Source organism: Aythya ferina, assembly GCF_964211825.1.
Source record: "Aythya ferina genome assembly, chromosome: 14".
In the NCBI taxonomy this organism is placed as follows: Eukaryota; Metazoa; Chordata; class Aves; order Anseriformes; family Anatidae; genus Aythya; species Aythya ferina.
Window position 1 is genome coordinate 9,808,010 of NC_140312.1, and position 21,188 is coordinate 9,829,197.

General features: G+C 42.0%; 1 protein-coding gene across 1 annotated transcript in view; it reads right to left on the reverse strand.

The window, feature by feature from the left end:
- Nucleotides 1-21,188, reverse strand: part of NSG2 (neuronal vesicle trafficking associated 2) — a 37,611-nt gene continuing 16,423 nt past the window's right edge. Inside the window, exons 4-5 of the mRNA XM_084536122.1 lie at nucleotides 3,517-3,627; nucleotides 1-1,938 (exon numbers count right to left, since the gene is read on the reverse strand). Coding sequence (XP_084392248.1) covers nucleotides 1,747-1,938; nucleotides 3,517-3,627 — 303 coding nt within the window. The 3' untranslated portion in view covers nucleotides 1-1,746. The remainder of the gene's footprint in view (nucleotides 1,939-3,516; nucleotides 3,628-21,188) is intronic.

Genomic DNA, 21,188 nt, shown 5'->3' on the forward strand with positions numbered 1-21,188 from the left:
CTCGGTCACATCTAGCTTTATTTTAATCCCGTCAGAAAAGTTCAAGAATTACACCAAAAAATACTTCAGTCTCTGCTACCTACTGACAAAAAATACACCACAAAATTATAAACTGTTCAGTGGTTTGCTGGAGTTCTGATTTTTGGTGGAGGGAGTGGTTTGTACATTTTGGGTGAGAAATGAATTTACAGGTGGAAGGAGAAGGAAGGGTAGGAAATCAGACAATGGCATTTGGCACTACATTTTTAGCTATGCTATACAGTTATTTATCATGATGCCTGTAAGGACTGAGGAGTTCTGCCCTCATTTACACCCTCTAGTGTCTATGTATGCAAAATGAAGGACAAAACTGCCCAATGCGGGGGAAGAAGGGGTCAGTTCCTAATTTCCATCCCAGTCTAGCCACAAATCTGAAAAAGCAGCCTTAGTAACACGTTAATCTTGCCCTCCATGTGTGCTCTGATCCTGCTGCTCAGCCTTTCCCTGCCTGCATTACTGAGCAGCAGAACCACTTTGCAGCAATGGGCCAAGCAGAGGCTCTAAAAAACAGAGAATCCTTTTGTTATTATTTTTTTTTAATCCCATCAGTCTGTTCTAGTTGTACGTGCCATTTGTGAGGAGAGGATGTTTCACACTGGCCAGGATTGGACTAAGCTTGGGGTCTAGTCTGTGTATGCAAGCAGAGGTTTGATGGGACCCTTGTACTGAGAGTACACTATGGCCACCCCTCTCTAATTATCTGGAATGAAACTCTATATTGACATATCTGAAGCTGAAGGAGGGAAGCTGGAGCATCCCATTTCATGGGTGGGAGGAAAATTAGGGGCTGAGAAGTTAGAGGTTTAATATTGTTTTATACTATCACCACTCTTGAAAGGCTATTACAATGGCATTTCTTTGTCTCGTGGTGACCCTCTGAGGGAGGCCTTGTGTAACTTACCAAAGGTCATGCAGGAAAGCCAAGCCAGAAACGGAAATGAAGCCCTCATCTCCTGACTCCTAGCTCTGTGCTCAGAAGTATGCCCATGATTTCTCTACAGCAGCTTCCATCCTGCTCCAAATCCACATTCCAGCCAGGGTTTCAGCCTCTGATCCCAGCCAAGATCACCAGCACAGTGCAGCTCTCTACAAATACCGAGATCTGCCTGGATTTGCTTAGGCCACTGTGCAGGGCTGCGTGCCTATGTCTTTGCATGTGTGTATGTTTGAGGGAGGAGGGGATGCTTGCATTTATCAGTAAATGCACATTGATACTAGATTTGATTTGACAGCAAAATATCCCCCCTTTGGCAAGCTAAACAACACTGCAGTGTCTAACAGGTTCTCTCTATCCTGTATCTCAAAAGGATTTTCAGCATGTTAAGTCTGTGCCACAGCTATCCAGCAACGATGAAACTTTGTGGGATTCTCTTTGCTGCTTTTATCCTCTCTGGCTGTTTACCTAATTTGCTTTTTTTGTTTTTTAATTTCTTTTTCTAACAAATAGTTAAGCAATGATTTAAAAATATTTTTACATTGTAAGGTACAGTCAACATCAAACATGCCTTTGTACAAGAGCTCGACTCGGTTACAAATCAACGAGAACAATGCACGAAAAGAAATATCCATTAAGATGACTCCCGCACTTGGGTTCTATTTATTCCCACCATGCTGCTAGCACAGCACCCTCTCTCAACTAGAGCAATGCAGTATAGACATGGTGTTGTTCCCCCACCCTCCCACTTTGCCCATCACCACTTGTTAACTTTAATGACCTTCTGTCTTGGCAGCCTTGGCTTCATGGTTTACTGACCCTGAAGACAGCCAAGGCGATACAGCCCGGGAGCTGGTCTGCTTGGCCATGCTGTAGTGGCTGATGACAGTGTAGAACCTGCCCCGGGAGTTGGAATCCTGTGCGGAGTAGTACGCGTCCAGCGAGGCCGGGATGCACCGCTTATGCTGAAAAAGGGGAGAAAGCAAGAGAAGTAAAGCAGGGTCCCACCAGCCTGAGGTTCTCCCTTTAAAAATCTCTGGGTTAGGTGTTTGCATGTATGATGTTTGAGTCATATGCTGCAGCGAGAGCATCTGCTGTGCAACCCCTACTGCCTTTCACCAGCCACGTGGGAATGCACAAAGTTTAGACTCGGGCAGCAGCCTTCCAAACCTGTTGCTATTGGCAACCCTGATTGCAGGCTGATTTCATTGCTGGATTGGAAATGAGGACTGTAAAATAAAGATCTGAGGGGTTTGGTACGTTACTGGCACATACAGAGATCAAGGCCCCTTGCTGGAGTCCTAGCAGAGTACACGGGGCAGCTCCTACCCTGTGCTGGACTGAAAGCTCTGTCAAGTGAAGTCTAGAATTAATCCTCATCCAGGCAGAGGACAGGCAGAGTTCTGCTATGTTACTGTATGTCATCCCTGACCTGTAGGACAGTCACCTTGGATGGGAATGGTAGGAAGCACAGCCCAGCTGGCCAGCCCTTGTCAGAGCTTCTTGTCCGTGCAGACACTGCCAATGCATCTCCTCTGTGCTACTGAGGTCACTTGTGTGCTAAGAACTGTACAGATAAAATAATTCATTTTGAAACAGCTGTAAAAGAGCAATGAAATAGTAAAAATGCCGGACAGGTTGATATTCACCAGATTCAAAGTAGCACCAATGACATAAAGGGCCTCAGGTATGATTATTATTAAATGATGAGACTCCTCAACTCCCACATCAATGTGACTAGCTGAAATCTGAGTTCAAAGCTTTTTATCTTTTCAGAAGTTCAGGTTTGGATCTGTTTCTGAAATTCATGTCTGAGTCCCAACTTCACTTTTATATAACTTAAAAGAATAATTCACAACGACAAACACAGAAACATACTTACTCTATTTTCCAGCTCACAGAATAACCTCAGTGTGGTCAAGACTCCTACATGTTTATGAGTTTATTTGCAGCAAAGAGTCATTGAACTGTTTTGCAAAGTTTATTTTTAATTTTTTAATTTTTTTTCTTTTTAAATCTCAACAGAGTAGGCAAATAGTTCTCTGCAAATATTTGATATAAAACCACAGGGCAGTGGTTTTTTAGCAAGTAGGTTACATGGTTTCGTTCTTGATGGACCTCAAAAGCACACCAAAAAAATGAACCCCATAGGCAAATTTGGATTTCTTTCACAAAGGACACATGTGCCAGCACTCTGGGAGTTTGCTTTGCATTAAAATGTACAACAGTAAACCTCAGTCGCTTAAATGTGTGGGAAGAAAGTGCAGGATTCCAGCTGCAATAAATCCATTCACAAATATGAGGGATTGTTCCTGAACATCTGTCTGTAGTGTTCACCAAATGCTAATCCCAACAATTACAGTGTAACAGTAGCTGATGGAGGCAGATGCAAGTCCAAATTTCCCATAACACTTTTCCCATTTCAACACATTCTTGCCAAATGTTCTGTTTGGCCTGGTCAAAAAAGCAGACTAGACTGTAACCATGTAGTCAATTAGAGTATATCATTATCTCAGGCAATTCATCCATCTGAAGTTTCTTACCTTATAAACAAATCCATCTGGGCAACTGTGGTCGTAAGTAAAGGCTTTGTATACCACAAGAAACACTATGCAGGCAAGGAATGCAAGAGCCAGACTTATGAGAATAGTGACCTACAAAAGATGGATAATGTTACTCTACATATGTTAAAATGGCATATGAGCAACCTCATAATTAAATGACTTATAGTAACATCCATCCTAACAGACTGCAGTCTTCACTCCACTGTGCAGTACTTAACTAAGCATGGTAATTGAATGAATGCTAGATCTAATAGCCCCGAATTGTCACATCATTTCTATCCCCCTAGAGACCTTCGGAAGTGCACGTTCCTGTGTTTAACCCATCGCAATAGATTCTCCTAAGGCATTTGGTCTTCTCCGAGACTTTGTGTTCCCATGCTCTCAACCGAGACCTCTGCTGGCCCAGCAGGATTCACCAGCAGCCAGAGACTCCACATTTAGTGTCTGATCTGTGCAATAAGCTGCTTTGCAGCCATGGCAAGAAATGTTTTTCTGATAGCAGATGTAGGTAGGAAGAATGAAGCCTCTGTCGAACATGACCCTTTGTGCTTTCTGAGTGATGCTTTAAGGCTAAATTGCACCTCAAGTAGCTTGCAGAAGGGAATCCTTCTCAATCTATCAAAGTTGTAAAGGGAGAACAGCCAGCCACTGACAAAGGCCAACATGTACGTCCCACCATATATCCAAGAGCAGGCAGGCAGGCATCGTGACTGCAGTCTCTGTAAGCATTCCAGATGTCAGTGTTGGAGTTACTGGACACAAACAGGCCCAAATACTCCCTTTTCTCATTCCGAAGCAGGCTGCACCATTCTGTTTCTTTGCTGCAGCTCTCTTCTTCCAGCTCTTCCAGGTCCCATTTAGATTGTTCATTTAACAACAAGTTTGCTATCCCCATTCAGATGTCTGGATTGAAGCCCTGACCCTTGGTTGTAGCTGTACTAAAACTTGTGTCCTCCCTAAGGACTGAGCAAGAGTCCCAAATGCACTCTCGTTCCTCTAGGAAGAGGTTCAAGTTCATAATCATCCCATCAGAGAAGCTGCACTTGGGTGTATATTTTAGTTTAAACACCTGGATAAGCACCAGCCCCACCTCCATTCTTTCCTTCCTCAAAGCTTTCTTGGCCCCAGCTGGTAATTCATCAAATGCCATGTAAAAGGCTCTGGACTTTTACTGCTTAAATTACAGCAACCCATCCTGTTGAGTCTGCTGTCTCACACTGATCTGGATTGGCATGAAAAAATCATAATCCCTGGGGCTTCAGTGTTACCATGCAAACTGGGGCTCATAATCAAATGAACTCACTTACTGAGATGATGAGGGTGGGAACAGCAATAGAGGATCACTTAAGACTGCTGCACAGCCAGCAGCGTGGGCAGGGAGCAGAGGCAGCTCAGCAGCTTCCCCCGGCTCGCAGGCACTGCACACCAGCAGCCAGGATCGTACAGGAGGTTTGCCTGCACTGAGAAGGTGCCGCAGTGTCCCTGTGTCTGTGAGCCTGTGCGAGACCTTGCGCTGAGGAAATTCCCACAGCAAAATACTGAGGTCAGGCATGGGTTTACAGGATGGACGGGGATTAATGAGGCTTTTGCCTACCCCTAGCATCAATCTGTTTGCTCCCGAACCCCACTTTTGCACCACAGCACCAGAAGCCGAGCCCAGGGCTGCAAATTCTCCCCGGTCACATCAAAACCATTCCACTTGGAGAACCACAATGACTGGACGAGGAAGGGGCTGCCTGCTTACCACTGGCTAACACCCCTGCCTGCAGGCATGTTCCCACCGTACCATGTATCTGCTTATCCTCATAACCAAAACAGACCTCCAAAGTACGCCCTCTCCCCAGTATCACAGCTGCATCCTCCTGTATGAAAGATAATCATTATCACCCACTTCCCTAGCAAGGAAAAGACACACGTTTTTCATTTCTATCTAGATATTCAGCTATTGGTCCCCCCATCTTTTTGTTGTTACCATTATGTCACAATTATCTTTATTTTCTTGTACACAGGTGTCCATGGAAATTCAATAGTAGGTACAGGCAGAAGTTGTATGGAAGATTGATTGGTAATGCTAGAAAGTGGGGAAATTCAGAGATAATTCCTACAGTGTAGTGACTAAGCTTGTTAGGAACAGCAGGTAATAAATAATAAGCTGGACACATCTTAGAATTCATTAGTATAGTATAATATATAACAATATTATATATATAACAACAGTATTATATAACATATCAATAAAATATATTAATTGTTTAATACTAGTTCACAGAATTTTGCTCAAATTCTCTCCTTTGGTCATTGATATAGCTGTAATTCTGAGAACCTGTAAGATATGCAGTCCCTGCACAGACTCAAAGGGGCCGCTGTAATTGCTTGCAGTGCAGGAAAGGACTTCTCTCCCTCATCCATCCTGCAGAGATTCACTCCCAGGTGAGATGTATTCCTAAGCATGTAGCACATTGGGACTATTACTTAGAGAAGCTAAATCAGCCCTAGCCAATGCTTGAAGATCCAGAAATACAATTTTGGTGTCTCTTTTAAGAAAAAAAAAAAAAAAGAAAGAATGAAATTAAATCTTCATGTATGATGTCAAATCTGACCCAACACATACAGTTCAAAACTCAGGAGAGAGAAGTATGAAGATTATATCCAGCAGGAGAAATTCATAAATTCATTGTTAAGTCAGAATATTTTAGAATAAAAGTGTAAAAGGGTAAGATGACTAGGTAAGACTGGGACTAATGGGCTTTTCCAGTGGTGACCAGTTCACTGCAGCCCTGACTCTCCTTTTAGAATGACTTCTCATATTAACCTCCTCCTTGGGGTCTAATCTGCTGCAAAATGGGTCAATTAAGCAAAAGGCAGCTGTAGAGGGAGAAGCACTTACTGCTGGATGCCATCAGAGAACATGTGTAAGAGAGTCCTGGTGTGCTGAAGAGGTAGCTGGTAAAAAAGTACAGCTGTAATAATTTCACTAGTCTGACCAAGAAAATAAGGGCTCCACCTCCTCTCCAGCAAAGCACGTTTGCAGGCAAGCTAAAATGTAAATATTTCAGACCATTTTTTTTGTAGCCCATGTGTTCCCAGCCCGGGGAAGCCATGTCCTTTCTCACAGGACTTGAGAGGAAGAAACCTCAGGTGGATTCAAAGGAGATGGAAACAGAATTTTCCATGATTTCTGCCCCCAAGAGAAGTCATACTACACCTGAAAGAAATGAAAAAATGGCACTTTGAAGAAGTATACTCAAAAGGAGAGACTTCCTGGATTATGTATGCCAACACTCTACCTTATTCAACAGCAGAGCCACAAAAAAGACCCCTCTCCAGAAAGACCCAGCTCTGGCAGGCCAATGTGGAAGAGCATTTCCCTCTGTAGAATTAAACGCCCATCAATTCTTCTCTATTTAAAAGAGCAGCATGGTAGGCCTAGTACCTCCTCTCATAACAGTTTAAGTAGTAACACAAAGATGACAATGACACAAGTCTCCTTTGAGGTTAGTTTGAAGGCACAAAAGCAAGACATACATCTTGGTCTACCAAAGCCAGTGTTTAGAGGGCGGTCCTGGCTACAAATTCAGCAAGTAAGAAATGCTCAGCTCTCTAGTTTGGTTGGTCTGCTGTAATTACAATGTACAGTGAATGAAGAAATCTTGCTTAGGTTAACCTGGAGGAACAAACTTGTGCTCACATCAAAGGAAGAGACAAAGTGCACTAAAATTATACCAAATACCACCCAGGAATGCATAGGGCATAACTCAGTGAGAAGGTACCTCTTCTTTCTGAGAAATAAGACGATGCTCATCCTCTGTCTTTCTTTAGAAAATACAGCCCTCATCACAAGGGCTAGCAAGAGATAAACACGTGCAGGATGAACCCTGTGCACACAGTTCCTCCTGCCCTAATGTCTGCATGGCACCTTCCTCTTCCTCCTCTGCATCACAGTTTCCTCAAGAATGGGGCTGACTGCACCTAAAGATGATGTGAAAGGGGAATATCCCTTCAGCTGTGGGATGTCTCCCTCACTCAGAACGAATCTGTCTGCCTTCCCCGTGAGCTGCCACCAAAGTGGCTTTAAAGGCTTCTCATTCTGAGCCAGATAAAACGGCCAAGTTTTTCCTTTAGCCTTGAAAAATGGAAAGAACTGAGCTGTCTGGAGCAAGAACGGATGTCCCTTTTTTTTTTGTTAAATCCCCTGTACACGCACAGCCTATGGAAATGGCCATTAGTAATGTGATTTGACTGGTTCCTTTCCTCTTGTCTGCCCACTGAGCGCCTAAAAATAATAAATTCCCCTCTGCTCTGGCACTCTGTTCCAGCAAAATGCTGACACCCAATTCATTACCTCCCGGGAGCAGGTCCCTTCCGCTGAGCTTTCCCCTCCCTCCCGGGTGTAATTGAGCCCATTCTCACCTCCCTCCTGCCGCTTCACGCACTTGCAAAATTACAGCGTGACACAATATTACACATGATGATACATAGTGTAAAATTGCTCTAGGATGAAATGTCATGTAAGATGTTAAAACCCAGAGGAAAGGGAAAAAAAAAAACAACACCCCCAGATATTTCACCAGAGCTAAGATCCACCCCTATTCCAGGGAATACAAAGCTTCGTTAGCATTCAAACACCAAAGAATCACAGGGCTGCAATACCTAATAAACCTCCACTTTTTTTTTTTTTTTTTTTTTTTTTTATGAATAACATGAACCTTGGCAGTCTCTAAGCAATATAAACACTCACAGAGGGGAAATAAAATTTAGTGAGCAGATAAAACCTAGAAGTGCCGCAGGCATGAATCTGTCACGTGTGACTGCTCGAGTGGGTAGCTGGAGGGGGGGATTTGCCCACCCCCTTCCCAAAGTCATATACAGCTCCCAAAGGTTCCCTTAGGAAGGGAGTGCTGCAGAGAGAACATCACTACCACACCGAGGAACTCCGCATCCACCACAAAACGTGGAAAAAGGCTTGATCTAAGGCCCCTGACTTCAGTGAAGGATGATTTCATTTACCCATCAAGAAGAGCGCACTTAGCTTGGCTCTTCCTCATCCTTCCTATAGGTGAAGTACATACTGCATTTTCACAACAGCACAGATTAAAAAGAAAAAAAACAACACACATTCTCATCAAGCAACAGGGCATGGTTGCCACAAGGTTTTGCTCCAGTGAGATGATAAATTGCAATGGTGTTAGCAGTGTTCCTGTCAACCTGGCTTTTTGTACTGCCCATTGAAGTGTCCCTCCTGTTCTCTTTGATTTCAGTGACTGCCCATTATTACTTTTTGCCTCAGAAATTCCCTTTTTCCCTCTCTAGCAGCAGTGAAAAAGCCTCAGTTAAAAGCAAACCAGAGAACAATGCCACATCCAAGCAGCAGGGCATTCCTTAATAGCCACTTCCCTTCTACATTTTTTTTTATTGTTTTCCAAGTTTTTATTTTTCTTAGCCAAAAAAAAACAAACATTCTATTCTGTGGCCTTAGTTTGCACAGGGGATGCACCCTTAACTCTCTATGGGAATCAACAAGACCAGAGAGCAGCAGGTCCCTCCAAAACCCAAGCCTTAAGGGCTTTGACTTGCACAGGGGGGTTTGCCAGCCCTACTGGTGACCTGCTGAGCCACCGAGCCTGCAGAGAGCCGCACGCTGGCACTGGGCTGGTACTGACTGCCACACAGACCAGCAAGGAGCCTTAGAGTCCTGGGAAATCTACATCCTCTGGAAATACCTGGGAAAAAATAAAAAAAAAATAAAAAAAAAGGAAGCAGAGAAAGGCAGATCCTGAGCTGAGGCTGATGGGGATACTACTGCATAGAGCAGATATTCATAAGGAACATTTTTCAGGCAGTGCAGGTGGGGGAAGGGGCTGTCAACAGATGGCAGCTCCCTCAAATTTATGCACTGTTTGAACTGAGTTGACAAATATTTTTTTTCCCAGTGGGGACTGGATGCAGACTGCTCTCTGTTAGTATTCAGCATCCAACCTGTGCTGGTGAGTTGCGGGGGCGTAGGTTTTTTTTCCACATAAGCCACATATTACTTGCATTACCAGCTAGAGGAATATAACTTATAATCATGGCTCTGGTGTCAGGGCTTCTCAATCCACCTTTATATTTATTTATTTATTTTTCACAGGCTCTGCTAGTCGTGCTACACCCTGTGAGGACTCAGCATAAAGATAGTAAAAAAAAAATAAACAATGAAAAATTGGGTAGGGAGAGAAAAGAATGTGGGTACTCAAATGCAAGCCATCTCACAATGAGACACAGAAAATGATGTTCTACAAAACTGTCCTATTGAAGAAGGAAAGGTCTGGTTTTTTCTAATCAAAAACACAGTCATAATTAATCTAAAATATTTGCTCTGTGCAATATGGTCAACAGAGGGAGCTCAGTAAGGTTCCAGAAAGATTAGTTATTTATATGGAGATCCTCCACGTGGCTTAAGGAACAGCCCTACCAAATTCTCAGATTTGTTAAATTGAATCAGTCACTCAGACCTAGACCCACAAAAGCAGCCGAATGTCTAAATCTCCTTTGTTTTCCTACATTACAGTAGTATTTCAGCACCATCTGTAGGTGTCTTCAGAGGGGTAAGAAATGGTCCATTCTGGGCTTTCATGCCTTGCTCTGACATTTCTTGTTCTGGGTCACTAAGCTGGGTTTCCAACTCAGAAGGGCAGCTCGTCTAGTACAACCCTGCAATTCCAATGCTCCAACACTAAGGCTCAGTCCTATCACAGCTCATACTCAGGCAGCAGCCTTGTCATCCGCTGTCTGAAATCCATTTTGAAGATCACTGTGCTGCCATTTCTCTGGGGGGAAAACGGTTGCACCGAGTCCAGCTTTGGAGGAACTCAGCAAGAACCTCCTGCTGTTTGTGAACCAGGCACAAGCCTCAGGTGCCCAGGTGTTTAAATCCATCCTCCATTCGTCACAAAAATGGAGCAGAATGCAAACAGACAACATGATCTCTATCAATCTGTCTGAAGAAAGCCACAGGATGTCTGTCCAGTGCTCATGCAATTGGTGTATGATGTTAGCAAGCACTTAGGTATCATCAAACATGGTATCTGCTTTTTCTAAACCTGGCACATAGCTGTTTGACTCTGGATACCTTTCCCACTGCTCAGAGCACTCAATATACATGCTTATATATGCTCAAGACAGCAGCCAGGAAGATGCCACAGCCAGGAAAAGCGCCGCTATCTACAGAGGAACCGTCCAGACAAGCAGCGCCCAGAGAAGAGTTAATGCTCTCCGAGTGCACAGAGTGGTGTGCTACAGTCAAGAAGATCAGAGCTTAATTCCTGAGTAAAGACTATTTACCATGGAAAAATCCCTGGAAATTCTCCACTGTTTTCCTAATCTTATCAGCTGTGATGGAAATAGGGGACCTCAGGAGCCAGATGCCTCTGTCCATTCCTGCACTGCAGTCTCGCTCTTTGCAGTCAAGTTTGTCCGGAAACGATGCCACTGCAGATACCATGTCTAGTTCTCCGGGATACATTCATTGTTGCTGGGTATTGGGAAATTTCATGACCTTTAATAGGCAATTCAGCTGAATAAATTCTATTGTTTTTATTTTTTTTCTTTGTAAAGTAATTTTGCCTCCGAATGAAGCAAAATTTGTTGTAAACAAAAACAGCAGAAATTCCATCAAGATCATTTTCATACAAGGGTGTAAGAGCTATGCTTGGATAAGCTACAAGGCTCCTTCAGTAGTTTATGCTAATGCTGTTCCACCTGGAAACCTCTCAACCCATTGACAACCTAGTTAACAACCTAGAATAAAATCACAAAATCATCAATGAATTTGCCACTGGGCCGGTCCCAGAGCTCCTGTTGCTCAGTAGAAATTTTTGAGCTCTCACTACACTGTCATATGCTCATGATCTCATTATAACAATTTATGCCTGACAGTGAAAAATTTAGGAGAGCAACTTTTTTCCCTTCATTCCATAACTTCTTCCAGTCGATAATTAGATGCAAGATTGACAACATTAAATCTTGACATGAAAGCTACACCTAACGTGAAAGACTCTGGAGCACGTCCCAGCTCCAGATTCAGCTGTCTATCCTGGCTGTCTCCCACCTGTAAGTCTAGATGAAATCCAAATACGAACCATCCCAAAATCTGAATCCTGTAAGAAAAAACAAACATAGGCACAGAGGGAACCACTAGATGACAGGTTACTCAAATGGACTGACCAGTGGGACAAGGACTCTGAAATATGCCCCACGAAGAGCTGCTCCATTGTCTAGATTCAGCCAAGGCAGTGTAGGGCACTGCACCCCATTATACAGACTGATCTGCTCTGCCGGTAAAACTCATTTGGCTGAACTTCTTCAAAAATGGCATTTCAGTCTTGATTTATAACAACCTTTTTGTAGTAAGTCGCTGGTTTCGCTGATTTTCTGAGAACAGCTTAGCCTCTGAATTTTGAAAGGCTAAGAGAAAAAAAAAAAAAGTGGCACAATCGGGTCTTCATATTTCCCTGGTGCTGTTCAAGAAGATGTAGGATTTGTCCTTCATTATAACAGCACAGCTTTATTCCAGATGGTGTCCAGATTCTCAAGTAGCCTTTAGGAGATGCTTTGTCAAGTACTTAAATCTTCAAAACTATGGGAAAATACTTCTTCATGCTACATGGCTTTTTACATGAAGCTTAAAGGTTTGGCTTTGGGTTTTTACACCTGCATCTTAGAATTCATTATCATAAAACAATTTGGCCCCAATTCTCCGAAGACCACTGAACACCAGCCATGAGGATGTTACAATCTTGGGGTGCAAAACCATCTCACATCTGTTCCACTATTTTATAGGTTTTCTTTAGCCCACAGAGCCCAGCAACCAAAATCCAAAGGACTTACAAGAAAGGGACAAAGAAAAGAGAGGGTCATCTCTCCAACTACCCTAAGCTCCAAAGATGTCTGCTTGAAAAAGCATTAGTTATCTCTGAGCCAGTTTGCTATCTCCACCACGTCCCTTTTGGCTCTACCCATTTTTCCATACACCACTCCACCACATCCCCACCTGGGAATCTCGTCATGTTTGCAAATCTTTAAAAGAAGCATCTATCTGCTGAGATGGCTAGGTACCCACCAGCAATTCCTCTGCTCTGTGCCTTGTAAAGCTGTGAGTGCAGCATGAATGTGGAACAAGAACACCATGTTTCTAAGCAATTTGTCAAATAATTAAATTATGTGCACAATAACTAGCTGGCTCAATTATATTAGCCAGTCTCCATCATGTAATATAATTTCTAGTGGCTGTTTAGGCACTAATAGCCTCAGATCTTTTTAACTGTGCCTGGTGCCAGCTGCGGTCTGCATGATTCCTTTCTGTGCCAAGTTAAACCCCTTGAATGGAAAATTCATGGCTCAGTTTACAAGCCCCTGTTCCTTATGGAAGCTCTGAAATGCCATTTTCAATGAGGATGCTTCAACTGTTGAATGTTAGTGAATTTCCACTTAGGTAAATAAAAAGCTCTGTTTGTTTTGCTTTTTCTTTTCTGCTGTTTACTGCCATTAAAAATGTTACATCTGTTACCTTAATGTAAGTTCATTGGAAGACAAACCAAACAAGGTTTTTTGCCTGCTAACAACAAGAACTTTCCAACATGTCCCATGTTACACGAAACACAGATTTTTATCATTCAAACTTGTTATGTGTGCAGAAGATTGCATGACTTCTTCATGAGCTGCAGTAGCGCAAACAAAGTCATATTTTAAGCTCTTTCTGTTAAAACATAAAGCCTTTCTCCTTACAGCAGGCTCCAAGCACAGTCCTTTATGCTCAGAACACACTGGTATATTGAGGTGCTTTACAATTGCTTTTGGGAACACCAAATAAATACATGGTCTTTTGGGCAGAACATAAAGGTGTTAAAATGTCTTTTTTCCCTCCTTCTACAAGATTTTTTTTTTTCCTTTTTCAACAACATGAGCCTTCCCTTCTCATTTGTATTTCTCTGATCCCTTCAGAAGAACATAACAGAGAAGCAAACACACAAAAATAAGTGGGGTGAACCACTGCTTGTAATGGTGCTTTTCTTCCCAAGCCCATGATCCTATTCACAAAATGGTACGCCATTTCATGGAAACATGATCTGAGCAATTCTGGAAGAGGCTTCCTTTCAGATTACCAGTTTGAGATTTTTTTTTTTCCTTTTTTAATCCAGTTAATGGGATTGTAGTAGACAGCCACATCATCTCCACAGCTAGCCCCTCCTCAGTGACGTACTGCAATTTCCCATTGCATTGTGCAAAGTCCTGGCTGTGACATTTCCTCCGGTCATTGCAAGCAGAACATGACAATGGATACCTCAGCTCATCAAGAGCCCTTTTTAAATGCATTAACAGGAATACAAAATAAATCAAGTCATCAATAAAATGTCTCCTTGCCTACCCTTTGCCTGCCAAGACCCAACCTCTGAAGAGTCTCATGCATGCAAAATCTTCCCTTCTCCCTGCTTCCCTCCACTGGATTTGGCACAGGGAAAGTACTAGGAGCTCAAGTAAAAACAGGTCCAGGGATTAGCACATGGCAACAGATCTGGGAAAAGTCGTTTGTGTTCCTTGTTCCACTACCAGCTTTCTGTGAGACCTAGCACACACTCAGGTCCAGCTCCAGTGCTTGCTGGAGTACCACTGGTACTCACAGACCCTCTACAAAATCCACCCAAAGCTGCAAGCATCTTTTCCTCCAAAAGCTTAGCATGCTCTGGGCCCCTGTCTTCAAAATCACCCAAGCACTGACACCATCCCAGACCTGAAAATTGGCCAGGCTCTAATGAAAACCCGAGGTCTGTTTCCTTTACAAAATATCCCTTTTGGGCAGGACAAAGAGGACAATTCTTGAAGCAAACCTTTCAGTATTGACGTATTAAGGCTAAGGCACAAAATGGTATTCCTCCAGGCACATTTTCCTGTGTATTTGCCTCTCCAATCTTTTTTCTGTATTTTGATTTTACGTGTGACACTACCATTTTCCACATTAGCCATCACGACAGGAGACTGGATTTAAAAATGCCTGAAACTGTTTAAGTTCTTTATACATCAGGGAACAAGATAACTTTCCCCTTCCACTCCCCAGTCCCACGGAAGGTCAAGCTTGCACATATTGAAACACATTCATTCAGTGCACCCTTGTGGTTAAAAAAAAATCAATTGAAAGTTTGTTCCTTCAAAAAGGTCAAAATAATCACATGCACTTCAGCATCTATGTCTATCATCATGGGTCAGGAAATAAAGCTAATAATATGGCAGCATTCATGGTCCAGTACACCCATTTATCTTAAAAAACTTATTCCTATTATGTGGGTGCTTCAGACAAGGACAAAGTGAGGACTTGAAGAGCTAAGTGTTCCCTAGGTAACTTATGAATTAAAAGCCTTTCTATTCTAAATTAGAAATGTGAAGCTTTATTGCTGCAAATGACTTATAAAAGCTACTCTTTTAAAAACAAACAACAAAAATGAATAATCTTGCTGATTATGAGCCCTTCAAAGGCATGAGGCCAGTTCCATTAACTGTGGATGTGGCCCAACAGGCTTAATACATCTGCAAGTACTAACAAGAGGGAGCTCAGGTCTGTTTAACATTCAATCAGCAGCCCATGCTGCTTTATAAATAGAGAGAATGAAAACATTACATGGAAAAAAATATATGAGTGAAGCATTTCACTTCCCTGATTATTTTTTTTTAGCATTCTGTGGTTTGGCTGCAACACTCCAAATGCACTTCACAACAGTCAATAAACTTTGCCTTGGATTCAGTCAGCTGAGATCTCTTCCGTCTCCATTCCATCCTCTTTTGCTACAATAGCCAAACTAGCGTTAAGCATCTTTCATTCCATTTCAAATGCTGACAAGAAAATTACCTAACAAATAGGGTTTACTGTGGGGCAGCAGAGATACCAGAAGGTACCATGGCATTGTGTTGTTGAAGACAAAGATGCAATGTAAGAAATCATTTGAATTAAATGGAAGCTGCAATTTCTTTTTGTAATTAGCAGAATTACTCCCTGCAGTCCCTTATGAAAATCTTTGTGATGCATTTTGTTCCAAAGCAAAGGGTCAGTTGAGGTTTCTCTTTCTTTTCTCTATAACTCCTTTTTTTCCTCCAATATAACACAGTTTAGAAAATCCAGATTCAGCAGGTCTACCTCACAAGCTTTTAGTCATGTGAATACTCTCTGTGACTTCCATTTTTAGACATTTTCTGCATAGCAATTAGCTTTTTTTTTTCTTCTCTCCAAAAAATCAATTAAAGAAAAAAAAATAACCCTGAAAAATTCTCTTCAGCTGATTATTCTGTCAGTGCTCACAGGTGGCAAAAATAAAATATATTTCAGGTGTTTTTTCTAACTTTGCAAAAGAGCAAGCGTGTGTGCCTAACAAAGAATACAAAACAATAACATACATTAAGGAATGATCCATTTCATACAAAAAACATGTCTTTTTTTTTTTTCTTCTTCATTTTGTTGGTAGTTCCCAGCCTGGTCTTACAGAACACTCTAGTTAAATCAAAATATACTTGTCTTTTGTGTGTTTCAGAGGAAACTCTTCCTAGCTTTTCTTCAGACCTAACCTCTACCAGAAAGCTAGGTCTTAGCTAGAAACTTTCATAAAAATCTCAGACTTTTACCCAGACAGGAAAATGGAAAGCTTGCAGGGTTTATGGTACTATACCTAGAATGTGATCAGAAATATCTGTTTTCTAGCAACTGAGCCACAAATCCACACTCAGCTCATCCTCACAGCTCTGAATTGTCACTGATGATCACAAATGGCTCCATCAATCTATCTCCATGCAAGCTGTGAGGCCAGCTAGGACAGATATGACCTATCCTCTTCTCTTCCTATTACAGCCAGAGGAGGAGAAGAATGATTGCTGAGCTGAGGCAGAAAGATGATGAGCAACATTTCTCATTTCTTTTTATACACACAAGTGAGGGTCCGAATCCATGCAGGTGCTAGTTTGCATCAGGCAAAAGTAGACACAAGGCCAGGCAGTGGATTTGTGAATAACGAGAAACTGTGAGCCTCTGCATTGCAGTGAAAAATATTCAACCTCCAAAGCCACCCCAAAGCTCAAGCTCCAGAGATAAGTCACTCCATCACTGTCTGGAGAAGACTTCAGTGAAGTCTTCCACAAGCCCCTCTTTGAATACGAGGCTCAACAGGAACCCACTACAGCATCCCCTGGTGCCAGTGCAATAAGACCCCCAAATGCTACTGTTAGTGCTCATGTGCTCTCCTGTAACTGCCCCCTTTCCAATTTTCCTGCACTTTGTCCCTTGCTCTCCAGGATCACACAGCCCATCCGAGAGCTGCGCAGCCTGGAAAGATCTCAGCCACATTAGCAATTATCACTAAAGTGAGAAAAATCTCTGTGTGTTAGAGCATGTTCCCTCCCTCAAGCACCACTCACATTAGTCAGTGTAACGGGATCTTTCAGCAGCCACTCTGCATCTTCCCAACTACTGATTTGATGTGGCAGTCACCATGGTAACATTGTTTTGTTAGTATTAAAAAGCAGTAAGGAAAATTGTCCTGCTCACATTCAGAGAAGCCCTTTCTCCATGAGTTATTCCTGCCCTGTGGTAACTTAACAATTGAAGGAACCTTTAATTTTATTTAGCTATTGAATGGGCACGATGAAATGCCCCATGTTATTTTCCTGGGATTCATTCCTTTGCAGGTTAGAGGAAGAATTGTGAGCATAATGCAGTAGCCTACAAGTGGAAGCAGAACATCCTGTGGAGAAATCTGCAGGACCAGGCTGGAAAGGGAGTTTGGGAAACAGCAGGGGGAAGCAGAAAAAGAGGAATGCAACATTTTCAGAGAGAGCAGCAGAGCAAGGAAGAATTATCATCTATCCATCTGCAATGATGATATGCCCTTTAAAACTAAGGGCAGGATGGGCAGGTAGATAAATATATGCATTCAGGGAAATGATGCATTTCTCAAAGCGATGCTCAAGGTGAAGTCATTTGGCAGAACATCTGCAGAGGCCGCACAGCAATTCTCTGCACCGCATTGTAAAAGACAGCTAGTGCTCAGGGCTCAGCAGATCCTACCTACAAAAATAAAGTGATCGAGACCTGCTCCTGCTCAGGAGTAAAACTCACCACCTTCCTCCACAGGCATACAAGCCCAGGACCTTCCTTTCCCTCTGAATTTCAGTGCTTGCCACATGAGGATCCTCCAGCTACAAGATGCAGCTGAATACCCTGGGGATTCAGTGGGTCACAATCTAGTGGTGCAAGCACGGAAAGCATCTTCCATTCCAGCAAAGCTGTTACCAACAGGAAATCAAGCCCTGGCCCTAGGCCAGAAAAATCTTTCTTAATTAGGAGCCAAGTGTTTCAGATACTGGCTTGTTTTTGATAAAGAACAGTTCTTGCATCACAGTTTTGTAGGGTGTGGCTGGAGACAAACAGATTTTGTTCTACATCTTTCACATTAGGTCAGAGGAAAATAATTGCTTCAGTATGAGTATTTCAATAACAGAAACATTTGAATGGGTTCCACTGTATTTTAAGAACCTGATGAAAAGTCTGTTGAATCATTACATCCACTGGATATTGGATCTGTATGTGTTAGAGCAGTTTCAGGGTGGAGGGAGGGGAGAGGGTTGATCTAGAGATAAGAAATATATTGTCATTGCATACTCAACAGGAACAGATTACACAGTCAGTGACTCTGAAAATGAATCTTGCCAACTTGCAGCAAAAAGAGTGAAGTTTCCAGTCTTCTTCGGTGAAGCAGGCATCAATATTTGCAGCTGATTTTTTCCAGGTAGATAAATTGCTCACAAGAAAATGTCTTCTTAAATATCTCAGTTTCTCCCCCGTACACCCACTACCAACTTGATCTGCTGAAGAAAGTACATGGTTTAATTATTCCAGCTCAGAGGGACTGATAACTTGTTTTCTTTAAAAAAAAAAAAAAAATCCATAAAAAGGAAAGACCTGTTGAAGACTTGATAAGTCATAGAACTATGGCAGGTAACTATCACCCAGCTAATGGTCATTAAAGCACTGTCTCCCTGAAAGGGCTGTACTGGATAACTCAGTGGCATTTAGCAATAACAGAGGTCAAACTGGTTACACATGAGCTTCACGAGTGCCATTTGCACAAACAAGCAGCTGGCAAGCAGTTGCATGTGTCAGCCCAATTCTCTGTGTTGTAAGCTCTAATAACCCTGTGCTGAAAGGCCCCGCGAGCCCAGACCTTGGTGCTACTAGGAGACAGATACATCTGGGCAAACCCAGGTTTAGCACAGGCCTACTGAGCCTCCAAAGGTCTGACTAGGTCAAGTGCAAAAATCCACCAGCAACCATTCTCCAGCTTGTTTCTCTAGAAAAGAGAAACCTTTTCATCAACATCTTCTAAAGCAGGATGTTGATGTCTTGAAGCCAAGCACCGCCTAAGTGACAGTCAAGGAAATGGGTAGAAACCCACTTCTCACCTCAGTGCTTCTGACTGGTTTCTGTGTTATCCTGACTGGTTGGAAGATAAAGGGAGTGACTGGAAACCTTGTCCTCCAGAAGTAACAAGACTTCTGATTCAATGGATGATCTGCTTCAAAACCAAAGGTGCATTTAATCTCATTTCAACACCAATAAAAAGAAATAAGGGCTGAAACTCACTGAAATAATGTTACTTGCATGAGAGATTGTTCTCAAAACTGTAACATAGGGTATCATTGGCAAAAAGAAGCAGTAAAACCTACCTCAACTGCATAGCTCTAGATGCACTGTTCCACAAAGGAACACAAGAGAGTCATCATATTTTCAGATCCTTTCTAGTCCACCTTGGTGTCACTACTGGACAGTAAAGCATGGCAAGATGCACTACCTTGAAAACATGCAAAATGGAAAGCAAACACCAGAAACTATTCCCCTTCAGACTGAGAAACCTTGGTATACATCATTACTGCAAAATAAGATCTTTGCAGTTCAAAAACTTCCTAGTGGGACACGCTCCAAAAGTATAAACAGTCTGGAGGAGGCAACATCTACAAATCACTGCCAGTCAGCTTAGAAAAGCTGTTGTCATTGCTTCTCTGTGGAGGAGTCAAACGATAAAAGAAATGTCCTTTATATATGGATGGCTCAACCACAACGCTATTTTAACATCATTTTCTTGTAACCCATCTACACACAACTATTTAAACATTTGTTATAAAGTATGTATGGGGTGACTCATCCAGCTGAAGAATAAGCCTAATTGGTCAAACTTCCAGGACACTGTGTGCTGAGCTATAGAGAATCATACGCTCATCTATTAGGAGATGTGACAAGTTGCAGAAGCTATCTAAAATTCTTGGAAGAGGTAGTGTGAAATAAGAACCGTTGCCTAGGGACAGTCTCTTCTTTACAATAATTAAAGAGCTCAGATTTGTACTGTTCTGGATGGATGAAAAATATGCATGCATAAGCTTAGATTCTGGCTTTGGCTTGCTCATGCTAGAAAGTTGTCTAATAATTTATTAGCCTCTTCAATAAAAGATATCCAAAAGGCAGAATAAAGGGCATCTGTGGATTTGACTGCCATGTTCGTAAGGTCCCCTGCTTTCCAAAGAGATCTAGCTCTTCTTTGAAAGCAGCTACAGCTCACAGAAAAAGAACTTGGGAAAAGTTTTTCCTTCTTCCTTGGGTATGTTCCCATATCAAGTGACCAGAAGAGTGGAAAAAAAACAAAAAACGTACTTCATAGATTGAAACGGGAAAGATGTTAAGAATTGCTCCAAAGAGATACTGGTGGGTGGGCAGCACAGTCGTAAATATGGAGTCCCAGCAGCGTTTTGCTACACACACTTTTTAATGACAGAGATTTGCTTTACCATACTTTTGTTTGAACTGATGACAATTTTACCCTTTGGGTGAAAAAATAAACTACAAGACATCTCACTTTGTATTCTCCAAGATGCCAAAGTAGTGTAATGGCAGATAGAAGACGATTTCTTGGCTATTTCTTCTCTCTGTCGTATTTGTTTCCCCAGCATACAGATACCAGCTGCTGAGACACTCACTCTTCATACACAGGTTAGTAGAACTGTAGTATCAAAATGGTTCCATATCAGAACCTTTGAATTTAAGCATTACTGTGGACTAACACTAGCTGTACATTCTGCAGAAGAACATTCATGCCCATACACGTTACTGGGTACAGAACTCACATATTTGGAGTGCACTAAGCTAAAAGCCTGGCTCGAGTATAGATGAACACTTTAATCAGAGCATTAGCAAGAAAGTGTGGATGATATTTCCAACACACCATATACTGGAAAGCTATACAAAGCAACAAGCCAGCAACAGAAAACACGATGATCTCATTTATATTATTTTTTAAGCTTGTAAAATTGTATCAAAACTGAGATAATAAAAGTTAAGTATTTACTGTGATTTCCTCTTACAAAAAACAAATGTATAATGATTTCATCAGTACCAGATAACAGCTCTGCTTATAACCAGAGGGCAGTATTTTTAATAATTTCACTAAAAATATGCACGGGTATAAAAACGTGGTGCAATAAAAAAAAAGTACAAAAGGTAATGAAATATTACCTATTATCTCAGCTCATTTTTGTCAGGAAATAATACTACAAACTTAATACGATACATGGAAGCCTTATGAAAAGCAGGC